Raw genomic sequence first — 14,815 nt, forward strand, 5'->3', positions numbered from 1 at the left:
TGCTATAACAGAAGGGAAAGGAATTCTGTGGACAGATTTCAGGGGGTGCCTGAACTTGGATGGGAAAAAAAAATCACATCTTTATTTTCACTAACCTCTAAATGAAGTCTAGCATTCCCATCAGTTATGGACATAGCCAACAAACCACAATAGCATTAGCAGTGCCTGTGACTTGTCAGCAGTAGAAATCAAGAGATATTTTCCTATCGCACAACAGCTGTTGTGGATATGCTGCCCAAGCCGATCAGGGGAGGGTGGGATATAAATATAATAAAATAAAAAAATAAAATATCATTAGAAGGAAAGCCAGAGAGGAAACAAATTCAAAATGGGACTGCAGCAGTACGTATCACACATCAAGTATGATTTCTATGATTCTTAATGTATATCTATACTCAGCTGTGAGGGACATAATCTGTTCACAGATTGCCACAGGAAGACAGTTCTTTTAAGACCTCTCTCCCTGTGCAAACACCCAGGTAGCTTGCATCAAGGCCGGGGAGGGCCAGCAGGACAGGATTTCTGGTCACAAACGCCTTCCAATGGCCTTACACACTTCCTGGGGGTGTGCGTGACTGGGTAGCTGGGGGAGGAAAACAAACTTTTCCGGAGGCTTCTCTCTGTGCAGGAGCAACATCCGTGCAGTGGCTACATAACACCCAGTACATGTCAGTTTTAAGTATTTATAGCGTGACTGTATACTTACATCAGCTGTAATGTCATTGAATTTTGTTATAAAGGCATGTTTCACAATATCCACTGCAATTTCCGAAGCAATCACCATACAAACATCTGGAAACAATACCCAAAGATGGTCTGTAAAGGTTAAAAAATGCAGAGTTAATACGGTTTTAAAACGCAATAATGGAAAAACATGTTACGCTGGCACCCCAGCAAAATCCCAGATCTTGTATAGGCCATAACTGAGACAACTGCACATTCTTCCACAACATACAAGCAATTTTATATGATCAAAAGTGTCCAGACATTCCCCACACCAAAATGGCTTTCTACTGTCTTTTGATTATGAAATTATTATTATTAATAATAAGTCAACACGAAGCTTCTATGAACATGGACATCAAGACCGTGCGTATAAACAGCAAAAATAAGAACACATAGAAGCAGCTGTTTCCCCAACGCTGCAGAATGTATGTCCTGTGCAGATGTTCAATGTACATATATAAATTGAACAAAGTTTGAATCCAGTAGCGCCTTTAACAACATTTAATTTTGGGCATAAGCTTTCATGCACATCACATGAAAGCTTTTACCCAAAATAAACCTTTGTTGGTCGTAAAGGTACCCCTGGACTCTCACTTTGTTCTGTTACTTCAGACCACCATGGCTGCTATGGTTGCCAAGTCCAATTCAAGAAATATCTGGGGACTTTGGGGGTGGAGCCAGGAGGCATTAGGGGCGGAGCCAAGATCAAGGCTGTGACAAGCATCATTAAACTCCAAAGGGAGTTCTGGCCATCACATTTAAAGGGACGGCACACCTTTTCAATTCCTTCCTTCCATAGGAAATAATGGATAGGGGCACCTTCTTTTGGGGCTCATAGAATTGGACCCCCTGGTCCAATCTTTTTGAAACTTGGGGGATATTTTGGGGAGACGCACTAGATGCTATACTGAAAATTTGGTGCCTCTATCCCAAAAACAGGCCCCCCCAGAGCCCCAGATACCCACAGATCAATTCTCCATGATTTTCTATGGGAATAAATCTCCCTAGGGAATAATAGAGTTCCCAGCAGAGATTTCCCTCCCCTCCCCCCGCTTTCTGATGACCCTGAAGCGGGGGGAGGGTCTCCAAACCGGGGGATCCCCTGCCCCCACCTGGAGATTGGCAACTCTAATGGCTGCCCACTTGGAACTGTATATTAATTGGTCAGTTTTGCCTGCAGGCCCACTTCCCTTCTCCAGTCCCATTCACAGGGGAGCTAGACCAGGGGACCCCTACATGGTGTTTCTGCTGATTTCATTCTCTCACTCCTCTCGTCCCCTGCACTCGGGCTTCTTCTGTGGGCGTGGCTTCAGCTCCCATGGTAGCCATTTGTCCAAAGGTGTCCACAAAATGTCTGGGATCCCCTGAGCTAGGAAAATACTTCCAAACACAATAAAGTCTGACCATGTAATCTGTGCCTTGCAGAAACCAAAGGTACAAATGGCAAATACTGTGCTGTTGAATAGATGGCACCCTGAACCTATAGAGGTTCAGTGATTTACCCTGAACCCATAGAGTGATTTACTGCTTTTCCCCTTGCACTTACACAGGGCTAGAGGGAAAATACAGAGCCTCTTTCCCACCTATTCCTTCTTCACATTAAGCTGCACTCAATGCTTGAGAGCCAGTTTGGTGTAGTGGTTAAGTGCATGGATTCTTATCTGGGAGAATCGGGTTTGATTCCCCACTCCTCCACTTGCACTCCACTTGATCCCCCACTCCTCCACTGCTGGAATGGCCTTGGGTTAGCCATAGCTCTTGTAGGAATTGTCCTTGAAAGGGCAGCTTAATGTGAAGCTGCCATCCACCTCATGGTGTCTGTTGTAGGGGGAAAAGATATAAAAGATTGTAAGCCGTTCTGAGTCTCTGATTCAGAGAGAAGGGCGGGTTATAAATCTGCAGTCTTCTTCTTCTATCTGTGTGTTCTAAAACAAGGGTCTGCTGTGACTGAGCTTAGGTCAACAGTCTGTGAAGGGAACCATGCTTCTATGCTAGAAACAAGATTGCTCAAAAGTGCTTCACTGGGATTACACCACCGCTACCACCACCGGATGAGTCTCCCATCTGCTATCATACTCCTATCAAACACTTCTCTGCTTTGAACGAAGAGCAAAAACCGTAGGCAGACATCCTGATGTGACAGACAGGTAACTTCAGAAAATAAATTGTAACAGAGTTTAATTTATCAGTGCGTCACATCATACAAGATGCACTGATCCAGCCTACTTTCATGTGCATTCCGGCAGATTATTTGCAACATGATCCAAACACAACTCAAACACTGGTTAAAACTCTAATCATCAGGTCTGGCAACAATGCGAGGGCACGTACTAAAAGAATAAACACATCGAGTAATGTATAATCAAAAGATAATGTCTGCTTCTGTCAGTAAGTACAAAACAATTGTGTTTGCAGCTTTCCATCTCTGTATATTTTGTGTGGCAGCAGAGATTACCTGGATTCCACGAAAACTGCTCCATGTTTCTTAGACAAACTATCAGCAACAGCACATAGTTGGTGAATCGCTCCTTGATATCTGAAAAGAATAATCAGTCAAATCTTTGTACGCAAATATCAATTTGCCTGGTAGCCTATTATGCTGAAGAATATCTTGGTTAAACCTGTGACTCTTCCGCTTTTTTACAGGCATCAGCTAGTGTTGCCTGGGAAATCTTGATCAGATTTCAATTTTACAGGACACTTCACATCTTGTGCTTTCACTGACTAGATCTGAGTGTATACTGGCCCTATTTTGCCAGTTCATGCTCACCCATTCGGAAGAGAATTATTAACATTTTAATTTGATCTTGCTTTATATGTACCACATAGTTCATTGGATGAAACGAGGTCTGACATATTCCTTTGACAGTTAATTTCTCTCTGAATTTGCAACCAACTTTCTAAAAACTGCCCATATTTTCGGCTTTTCCAGTCAGGCTTGCCAATGGGCTAGGAAAAACATCCTGCCCTTTTTTAACAGAGGGTTAGTGGGATGTCATTTCCCTGGTGATATTATTTACCTCCATGCCATGGAACAAGTCAGCTGTCCCTACGTCTCTTACCAAATGGGTAGGACATTTTCCTCCAGGACTGCTTCCAGGTCATCAGCTTCATACATCATCATTTAAAATCAGCATTTAATCAGTTGTACTGAGATTCCACCCCCACAGCAATAGGGCACAAAAATAGCCATTTCATTACCTACTTCCAGTGGAAGAAACAGTGGGAAATTTTTCTGCTGTTATGAGCATGAACCTAAAAATTCCGATTCAGGGGCTGCCCAAACCTAAACTGAACTGAGTCAAAAATGCCCCGAACTGAACTGGCCAATTCAGATCCCTCTTTCTCCCGGCTGCAGCTGCGGCTAACAGAAAGAGGGAGATTGCCTGGAAAGGGTTAAATGGCTAGTAGCCATTCTGCCTGTCTGTTTCACTTCCCCCCACTGACAGCCATTTCAGCCTAACAGCAGAGTGGATGTACACATCAGCTGTTAAGTTGAAATAGCTGTGAGCCATTTCAGCAGCCTGTTTCATTTTCCTTGCTTGGAAGCAGGGGAAGAGAAACCGACTGGTGAAACGGCTCATGGCCATTGGAGTCTAACAGAAAGGCAGGTGTGCCCATCAGCTGTTAAGCTGGAATGACTGATAGCCATTTAAGCCTCCTGGCTTTAAGACTGCTCAGCTATCAGGTTAAAACTCTGGTAAATGGGGAAGGCATCTTCCTGAACATCAGTCTGGGGGCTCTGAACTGTGTCAAGTATTGCAAATTCTTCACAAATCAACGCACCTGAGTTTCTTCAAAGGTTTTACTGACAAGCAAGACATGGCAGTTAGGCAAGTCCTTGCTAAAACTAACGTCCACGAGCCATGCCCGACTACTTATACCTAGGGTCTATCCGTTACAGAGTTCAAATACAAAAGTGCCAAAACCCACCAATCACCAATAAATCCAATATCTTCTTCTTCTTCTACCATGCAAATCATACATCAAGGCAAGAGGCACTCTTGACAAATTGGGCCACATTTGTGCTGAATTTTGGCTTGTGAATTGGTTCATTCCCATCCCTAGTTATCACTAACTGTACAAAACAGGTACTCCAGGGAGGCTTGAGTTAGTAACACCTGTGCCAGAGGATAAGTATCCCTCATCAAAATGAATACTCTCTTTAGGCAAGAGCAAGAAACAGTTAAACAGCTGCTCTGTGGTTTCATTATATAAGAATAGCACCAAACTGATTGACTGTTTCTCTGTTTTAATTTTTGTAAATTATTTAATGTATTCTACTATTTATTAAGCCGATTGTTTGAATTTTATGTTGTGAGCTGCCCTGAGCCCGCCTCGGTGGGGAGGGCGGGATATAAATCGAATAAATAAATAAATAAAACAAATACATACCAGCTATGTATAAGAATATAAGAGAAGAATATATATAAGAATATAAGAGAAGCCACTTCGGATCAGGCCAATGGCCCAACCAGTTCAACACTGTCACACAGTGGCCAAAAAACAGGGGCCATCAGGAGGTCCACCAGCGGGGACAGAACTCCAGAAGCCCTCCCACTGTTGCCCCCTCCCAAGCATCAAGAATACAGAGCATCTCAGCCCCACACAGAGTGTTCCATCTATATCTTGTGGCTAACAGCTACTGGAGGACCTCTGCTTCATATGCTTATCCATTCCCCACTTGAAGCTCTTTATTCCTGTAGCCGTCATCACTTCCTGTGGCAGGGAATTCCACATGTTAATTACTCTTTGGGTGAAGAAGGACTTCCTTTTATCTGTTCTAATCCTACTGCTTATTAATTTCATTGAGTGCCCCGGATGATTTTATTCTTCTTCAGGGAAGGACATACGTTTCAATCATGTTCTACAATATTGCATTGTGAGATGGATGGATTTCATTATCGCTTTTGGCTCGGCTGTAATTTATGGAGAAATCCACAACATCTAGTTCAGAAAAAGGGAGTAATCCATCTTCAAGGTTCCCAGAACTGTTTAATATATTAGAGCTGCAACAGACTTCCAGATATTTTTAACGGCATAATGCATTTTAAAAAACATTTCAAACATGAGTATGGTGAATTATTAAATCTGTACACATCTGCAATACTGGATTCGTTTTTGGTAGTTTTCTCACAATCCGATTCATTTCCATGATACTCCTAATCAGTGTTCCCTCCAAGCTGAGTCAGTGTGAGCTAGCTCACAAATTTTTAGCCTCCAGCTCACACATTTTTGACTTAGCTCAGGAAGGATGTCCCCAGAGCACACTAATTTATGCAGTAGCTCACAACTTCAATGCCGATAGCTCACAAAGTAGAATTTTTGCTCTCAAGACTCTGCCGCTTAGAGGGAACATTGCTCCTAATACCACCACAGAACAGTAATTCACAAGAAATCTGAAGCAGGAAGGAGCCCAAGAGAGGGGTTATGCTTGGAGAAACAAATTCCTTTTGCCCCACTAAAGCAGGTTCAGCACCTCTAAAAGTCTGATTACTCAAACCTACAGGAATCTCTAGATCATCAAGACCTGCCCTGCATTTCTACTGAATCCACAGCCTACATCAGACATGACAGATTAGCAGCAAATACAGGAGGGACGGTGGCTCAGTGGTGGAGCATCTGCTTGGGAAGCAGAAGGTCCCAGGTTCAATCCCTGGCATCTCCAAAAAAGGGTCCAGGCAAATAGGTGTGAAAAACCTCCGCTTGAGACCCTGGAGAGCCGCTGCCAGTCTGAGAAGACAAGACTGACTTTGATGGAACAAGGGTCTGATTCAGTAGAAGGCAGCTTCATATGTTCATATATATATGTTCATTTAGGACACAGATATACATACCACTGTTTGACATCTGAAACAGATTGTTCTTTTCAAACTTCTTGAAAACACTTCCTTTTATTTCGACAAACTGCAATCAAAAGAAAGAAGCATACCTCAGGGTTTTTTTAAAGATACATTTAAAATAGCCAAACTATGTTTGACATTATCAGAACATAACCGTTTCTTAGAAAGGCAAAAGTGTAGAGTATAACATATCGATAAACTGATGAGCAAGTAGCCACTTAACACTTACATTGTTAGACATCATGATAGTCAGAAGTGACTTATTGTGGGAGTTAAAAGCTACATTGAGCGTAGTTGCTTGGACCATTATAAGAATAGCATGCAAGACTGTTCAGATGAGTTAAGGAAAAAGGCTATTAAGAAATCAAAAGTTTGCCACACACATTCTCCTGCATTTTCAGATCCCCCTTCCCAATTTAAAAAAAACCCAACTTTTAAATTTCACCACGTTATACCATTCAACTAAAGTTCACTTTCTAACTCCAATACTTCTGAGAGAAGATTTAATAATCAGTTAATTATGGTGTGCCACCATCAGTTAACATGGGTCACCAAACTGCTACTAAAACCGCACATACATTAGCTGTATGTCTCCTACATTTTACATAGCGATGCTTGGGACTTATTTCATTCTGGCAGAGTAACTTAGGGCAATTTGGCATTTTCCTTGTTCTGTTTCCTCTTCTAATATTATTTCAAGTCGGACAACATACAGTTATTTTATGTGAATAGGCGTTTTTAAACAGCCCTATTGTGGGCTGTTTACTTTACATACTTAATATGTGGGAAGACTAGGAAAAAAACCTAGAACTGCTGCTTCACATACTGGTACCAACTGTCAAGAGTCACTCCATCTTGTTCGTCTTGTTATGTGTATTCAATTGTACAAGGCTATGCTGTGCTTCAATGCTATGCTGTGCTTGCTATGCCTTTGATATAACTTGTTGCTTATCTGGAGGGAGGATGGCATGTCTGGGAATTGTTGTTAGGTAACCAAGGTCAAAGAGCTGGAGGAGATGCAAACCATGAACTGATAGTGGGCACCTGCGCTGATGAGAGCTTAGCAAAAACCCCGCGCAAACCCCTGCTTTTGCTTGGCACGCTTTGGCTTGAATTATAACGGTCAGGGCAAAGGTTTATAAGTTGGGGGAACTGACAAAGTGGTCAGTTCCGACAATGCGTGTGTATGCCCATGAAGCTGGAATAAAGGTCTTGAACTTCAACTGTCTTTTCCTTGGCTCTGGGTCTGACACCAACTAACTAATGATCTTGCAAAGAAAATCCTTATGGCTTTGCACATCCAGTGAGAAAAATAACCCCAGGAAACCAACGAAATAGCAAAAATAAACACAGCAATAAACACAGAAAAGAGAATGTATGGACTTCCCAGTCACCAAAACATGTGTTTTCTGGACATCAAACAATTTAGCACCTACCTTCTTGAACTGTGTTGGGAAAAGCATTAGGCTCGATGCGAAGCATTAGCTAGAGCCCTTATTTCAAATCTGGTTAGATAAAAGCTTCTAAAAACCATAAAACCGGAACTGGCAAGGATTCAGTTCTTATGCTGATCGTTTCACAGATCCTCAATCAGGCTCATATATCCTTTTTTAAAGAACTAACATTAACCTGGCACCATAACCACATTTGTGATGCAGAAGGATACAGACATACAGCACAGCCATGAAGAAGTGGGGGATCACGCCTATGTGTGCTCGTTTCCTCTCCTTCGGTTCTGTAGCTGTCCAATAAAGAGCATCCAAGATGTCTTGCCCAAAAGAGGAAAAAAGACGATCAGCTACCTAGAAAGAGAAAAGGAATTTTCATTCTGTAAAACTTTGTTTCTCTGACACACGACTCATTTGACTTCAACGCTACATAAAAATCCATCCCAACAACACTCTGCATGTTAAGGTGACTCAGTTATAACTCAGTAAGGATACAACAGTAACCAATTCAAGGGTTTATGCATTTAGAGTTTTTAATTACCACTGCATTAGACACTGTCATGTGACATAGTTTACTGAGATGATAAGCAGAACTATCTGTAATTGAAAGCAAGGGCTTTCTATGTGAATCCAAGGAATTTTCCTCACTTTCACCTGGTCTGCTGAGGAACACCTACCATGGAATTCTTATAACATGGAAGAATCTACAGGCATTTCTATAAACTCAGGTTGTAAGGAACAGTACATGGGATTTTGAATATCAGCACTGTCTTGAGTGGGAACACTACCAAACGCCCAACACCTTGCAACCAGTGTTCTCGCTAAGCTGAGTTAGTGTGAGCTAGCTCACATTTTTTTTAGCCTCCAGCTCACACATTTTTGTCTCCGCTCAGGAAAAATGGCCCTAGAACAAACCAATTTATGCAGGAGCTCACAATTTTAATGCCAGGGGAATTTTTGCTCACAAGACTCCACAGCTTAGAGCAGGAGTGCTGAACCCATTTGTTATGCAGGCCGGATCTGTTATAAATGAGACCTTGTTGGGCCAAGCTATGACGGGCCAGGCTGTGGTAGCAAAGATTAGGTAGCAGAGATACAAACTTTATAAAAAACAGAAAAACACAAAGATTTTGTTAAAAAACTTAAAATAAAACATGCTTAAAACATTAGCACTTGCTGGTCTTAAAAGTGCTTTCTTTGTATCTCTCCCATAGCATCCAGGGAGCTCAGCAAAGAAAGCTCTCGCTCTTTCCTTCCTTCCCCAGGGGACGAGGAGGAAGAGGATCCCCAGCCAATAGAAGGAAGAGAGGCTTGGCTCAGCAGCAATTGAAAGAGCCTGGCCAAGCAAGCTCTACCTCCCCACTTCCTCTCCAAGGGAGAAACCTCAACCAATGGGGAAAAGGAGCCTCAACCAATGGGGAAGAGGTTTTGCTCTGTAGCTCCTGTGCGATTCAGCAAGCCTGGCAAAGCAAGCTGTTATGCAGAAGGAAGCAAGGGAGAGAGAGAAGGAAGCAGATGACAACCAGTTGCTCAGGGGCCTGATAGGAGCCCTCCAAGGGCCTGATTCAGCCCCCAGGGCACATGTTTGACACCCCTGGCTTAGAGGGAACAGTTGTAATCGTGTCTTGCAGGGAAAGATCAACAGTGATGGGTAAACTGTATTTCAGTAATGTTCCCCATTAGTGATCTTTTCAATGAGGAATCACTAATAACCATCCAAGCAGCCCAAAGTATACTTTTAAATTACACATAAATATTTGTGTGCTTTCAAATGGATGCTTTAGTTCAGTACTATTAAAAGCTGCCACCATAGGCTTTATAGGCGGAAATTCACCATAAGACCCTCCCCATGGCCACTGGCTGCAATGCCATATAATCTTTATCGCTGTAACAGTCAGGCATAGACTACTGACACAATAGAGGGTTTCCACTGGGAAAATACCCTCAAGAAACAGGAAAAAATTCTCAAGGTGTAGGAACTATAGGTCTTTTTTCTTTTCTCCTTTAGCATACTTTGTTTCATATTTTAACATGAATTTATAGCATTTAAAATTGCATGTTTCATTAAAGTGGGCTTACTGAAGCTCTACTGAAAATTAAAAAGGAAAAAAGGGGGGGGACCCAAACTGAATTGAACTGAGAACTTAAAGGCTAATAATAATAATAATTTTTATTTATATCCCGCCCTCCCCGCCAAAGCAGGCTCAGGGCGGCTCACAGACATGGAAGTACCATGATTACATTTAATACATTATACGGTAAAATACATTAAAATACATTAAATAAATAATTAGTTAAAACCATTACAATTAAGGTGCTACAATGCGAACATATTAGATGTATATCAGATGGCTAGGTGTCATTTCAGGATTCAATCTTATAGGCCATTTGAAAAAGGCTAGTTTTGCAGGCCCTGCGGAACTGATTACAGTCCCGCAGGGCTCAAACCTCCGCTGGTAGTTGGTTCCACCAATGGGGAGACGTTACTGAGAAGGCCTGCTCCCAGGTTGTTTTCAATTTGGCCTCCCTTGGTCCAGGGATTTTTAAAAGATTTTAATGTTAGGCCCAATAATTCTGCTAAATTAAAAACATTAAATATTGACATATACAAAAATATCCATGTAGTTTTTACAAAGTAGCTTAAAAACAGGTACTGTCCCTGGTGATTCTTAATTGGTCCTCAAATAAGAATCAAACTATACCGAGACAACCAAAAGTGGCCATTAGTGACCCTGATCAGACATGTTTCAGATCAACTGCCTAAGGGAATGTTGCCTTTAGGGGATATTCAGCAAACGACAAAACACCCCACCCGCTCCCCCATTAATCAACTGGGAAAATACAGAAAGAAGTCATTCTAAAAACCCCTTGATGTGGCACTTCTAAGAGTGGGGGGGAAATAATCTTTAGGAATTTGTGAAGGAATGGAAAAATGAGGTTGGCATATTCCTATATAAAGAAAATACCTAATCACTGTAGTTTCGTAGATTTTTAAAGTCACAGTTTAAAGGAAGGCTTTATCTGGAGAAACTGAGAATGAAGGAAGCAAGGCAAATAAGAGAAAACGGAGACATTTTAAAAGCAAACTGAACATGTTCACATCCAACAATTTCTTTCTGTATTAGGGTTTGTAGACTCTTTCGGGCTCAAGTGCCGTGTTCTACTGGAGAAAGTTTTCCTTCCAGACGTTTCGTTCTCAGCTGCGGAGAACATCCTCAGTGGCGTTGCAGCTGGAGCAGGCGCTCAGACCTTCTTGGCTGCTGTGCATCACTCAATGCCACTGAGGATGTTCTCCGCAGCTGAGAACGAAACGTCTGGAAGGAAAACTTTCTCCAGTAGAACACGGCACTTGATCCCGAAAGATTCTACAAACCCTAATGATGTTACCAGCCGTGAAAACCTGAAATCTTTGATAATTTCTTTCTGGTTTAACAGGGGGCATCTGCTTTATCCTACGTTCAGAAAATATTCCAATCCATCCATTCATCTCCCAGAATGACACGCGTGGATCCTCTTTGAAGCTGCAGAACAGCCATGCTAATATTACCTCTTTGGAAAGGGATGAGATCCTGCTTTGGGGGAAACTTGTGCCTTTGGGAACTCCTGCACCTCTTAGTTGCAGCGCAGGCAGGCTCTGTGAGGGAATCTTGCTGTACCCTTATTCCTTTCCTTGGGAAGACAGCACTGATCATATATTAGGCAGAGAAAAAGAGGTCATCCGTGCTGCATGGGGCCTCCCTGCATTTACAAATCCATCATGGTGACTTAAAATTTACAAGGAACACTCTGGGAATCCCTACCATGTGGTTGCCTGCACTGTTCTATACTGAAGGCTAGTGTGAGCCTTCCTTGCTACTTGCTAACGCTTGGTGCTGTCAAAACAACTGCCCATACACCAAGAAGGCCAAGCTCCCCTTTTAGCAGAAGACCCAGTTTTAAGCTGGAGGGAAAACCCTCTCCGCAGCAGGCCCAATGTCGGAATGCACTGAATGCTGAAGATGAAGCTTGAATAGTCAAAAGAGCGACACACAAACATAACTTCCTGCTTTTTGTTGCCCTAAATGAAACGAGGTGACACAGCAGAAGGGACAACAGAGAATTACCAGAATTTCCGAGCCCAAAAGCACTGAAATTGTAATGGAATGTTGACTCGGGAAGGAGATGAGCTTGATACACTTACCTCAAGCATATTATAAATGATGTAGAGTTTGATGACAGACTGTCCCCGTATCAGGTGGTACATCATGGAATAGTCAACGTAATGCATCATAAAATAGCAGATCACCAAAATGACGCCTTTAAAAATGTCACACACCTGAGCAGGCTGCAGCAATCGCCGGTCGCTGAAATACATCAAAGAGACAAAACAGCAGCAGATGACAAACCATAGCCACTTACTGCTAATACGAAATTCTTTACTCCAAGATGAAAACGACACTCCAAAACCTTCAATTATGAAGCTACATTAAGGTATTAGTTCTGTCCTGTCTGGCCTCCAGCTAACCTCTCATACCATATAATATTAATTTATATATTGTATTTATACCGTTGTTGATTGATTTTATTATCTGTTTATTGTTATACCATGATATTATATCATGCTTTGTAAGCCGCCCTGAGCCTGCCTTGGCAGGGAGGGCGGGGTATAAATAAAAACTTATTATTATTATTATTATTATTAAAAGCTGGCGCCTTGTTCCAAGAACTTACCCCTAGCATGAGACTCTTCTACAATAAGAAATGAAAAAATGATGTTAAAAATGATTTGAATACAAGAGTCACCGAAATGTTTTTTGCACATCCAAGGCATGATCAGCGGGGAGATGATTAACAAAATCTCAGTCGCAACATGTTAAGTGTAGATTTGGGAAGCCAGAGAAATTTCCCCACAGTTACATTTGACATGTGATACTGGAGGAGACTGTTACAGATATAGGGAGCACAAAAACATAAAAAAAAAATCAGTGGGATGTAGATCAAAGCAAGTCTAAACTCCCTCTAAAAGCTAAAATAATGAAACTGAAGTTATTGGTCTTTGGTCACATTATGAAAAGACAACACTTGCTGGAAAAGACGATCCAACTAGGAAAAGGCTGCAGGAAAAGCGGAAGACCCAACATGAGATGTTCAAGAAAGCCTCAGTTTTCAAGACCTGAGCGAGGCTTTTAACCACAGGATGTTTTGGAGGACACTAATTCACAGGGCTCCCCCTTTAAGTTGGAGGTGACTCGACACACGCAAGGAAGCAGCTCTGGTACTTAAACAGTCTGAAGATGGAACCTAAGCAGGGGTTCTTTTAAAAAAAAAGAAATCTGGAAACTAAGATTGTAGCCGTACGGATGTTCTACAAATTAATGCAATTGACATGATTATTCTTTTGGCATCTTCAAGCCACTCGCACCTTTTTTGTTTCACCCGTTTTGACCGTAGCTGAACTTAACAGCTATTTGATCAATCACAGCTCCCTGCATGCACCTTCAGCTCCCCACGCCCCCATCCCCCTCAACACCCCACCCCAAGCTCCAGAAGACGTAGGTGAGCCTGGTTCTTTCAGTGCAGGCACTGCAGCATTCCACTAGCACACAAGATTACATAAGCCTATGGAGGAGTCAAAGCCTTTGCTCTTTCATCCATCTTCTTTTTCTTCTGCAAGGAGCGCTTGGCAACGTTTACGACTTCTAAATTAAACTGAATTATTTCATTCTTTAAATGTTAAAACATGAACAGTGCACACTGATACTTGGTCTTAATTAAGAAAGTGTTTGAAAGACATGATTCTAATATGGCATACAGAGCAATCTGGTCTGCTTAGTTTGGTGTAGTGGTTAAGTGCACAGACTCCAGGGCTTTTTAAACGCAGAACGCAATTCCGTCTGGCTTGGCGGCAGGAAATGTGGCCTAATATACAATGAATTCTACAAAAAAAGCCCTGACATAATCTAATCTGGGAGAATTGGGTTTGATTCCCCTCTCCTCTACAAAGAGCTGTTCTCTCAAGAGCAGTTCTCTCTCTGCTCAGATTCACCATATCTGTCCTCCCAAGGAGCAAACGTTTTTTAATTTCATGGCTACAGTCACCATCTGCAGTGATCTTGGATCCCAGAAATGTGAAGTCTGTCACTACTTCCATGTCTTCCCCTTCTATTTGCCAAGGTGTGATGGGGCCAGATGCCATGATCTTAGTTTTATTGATGTTGAGTTTCAAGCCTACTTTTGTGCTCTCCTCTTTCACCCTCAACAAGAGGTTCTTTAGGTCTTCCTCACTTTCTGCCATTAGAGTAGTGTCATCTGCATATCTGAGGTTGTTGATGTTTTTCCCGGCAATCTTAATTCCGGTTTGTGCTTCATCCATGCCAGCATTTCGCATGATGTACTCTGCATATATAGATTAAATAAGCAGGGTGACAATATACATCCTTGTCGAACTCCTTTTCCTATTCTAAACCAATCAGTTGTTCCATATCCCGTTCTGATAGTTGCTTCTTGATCCTTATACAGGTTTCTCAGGAGACATGTGAGGTAGTCTGGCACTCCCATCTTTTTAAGGACTTGCCACAGTTTGTTGTGATCCACACAATCAAAGGCTTTAGCATAGTCAATGAAGCAGAAATAGACGTTTTTCTGATACTCCCGTGCTTTCTCCATAATCCATCGAATGTTGGCAATTTGATCTCTAGTTCCTCTACCTCTCCGAAACCCAGCTTGAACTTCTGGTAATTCCCAATCGACATACTGCTGAAGCCTAGCTTGTAGGATCTTTAACATGACCTTGCTGGCATGTGAAATGGTGCGGTAGTT

The 14,815-nt window shown here is 42.1% G+C and overlaps 1 protein-coding gene across 2 annotated transcripts in view; it reads right to left on the bottom strand.

Annotated features, from left to right (window-relative positions):
• The window catches only part of LOC132576907 (transmembrane anterior posterior transformation protein 1), a 42,967-nt gene that overhangs the window by 14,151 nt on the left and 14,001 nt on the right, over window positions 1-14,815 (bottom strand). For both annotated transcript variants that reach the window (XM_060246187.1, XM_060246186.1), the window contains 6 exons: window positions 12,198-12,360; window positions 8,236-8,371; window positions 6,799-6,896; window positions 6,564-6,633; window positions 3,182-3,262; window positions 707-816 (listed from right to left, as the gene is read on the bottom strand). In XM_060246187.1, the coding sequence (XP_060102170.1) occupies window positions 707-816; window positions 3,182-3,262; window positions 6,564-6,633; window positions 6,799-6,896; window positions 8,236-8,371; window positions 12,198-12,360 (658 nt within the window). The remainder of the gene's footprint in view (window positions 1-706; window positions 817-3,181; window positions 3,263-6,563; window positions 6,634-6,798; window positions 6,897-8,235; window positions 8,372-12,197; window positions 12,361-14,815) is intronic.

Source organism: Heteronotia binoei, chromosome 9 (genome assembly GCF_032191835.1).
Source record: "Heteronotia binoei isolate CCM8104 ecotype False Entrance Well chromosome 9, APGP_CSIRO_Hbin_v1, whole genome shotgun sequence".
In the NCBI taxonomy this organism is placed as follows: domain Eukaryota; kingdom Metazoa; phylum Chordata; class Lepidosauria; order Squamata; family Gekkonidae; genus Heteronotia; species Heteronotia binoei.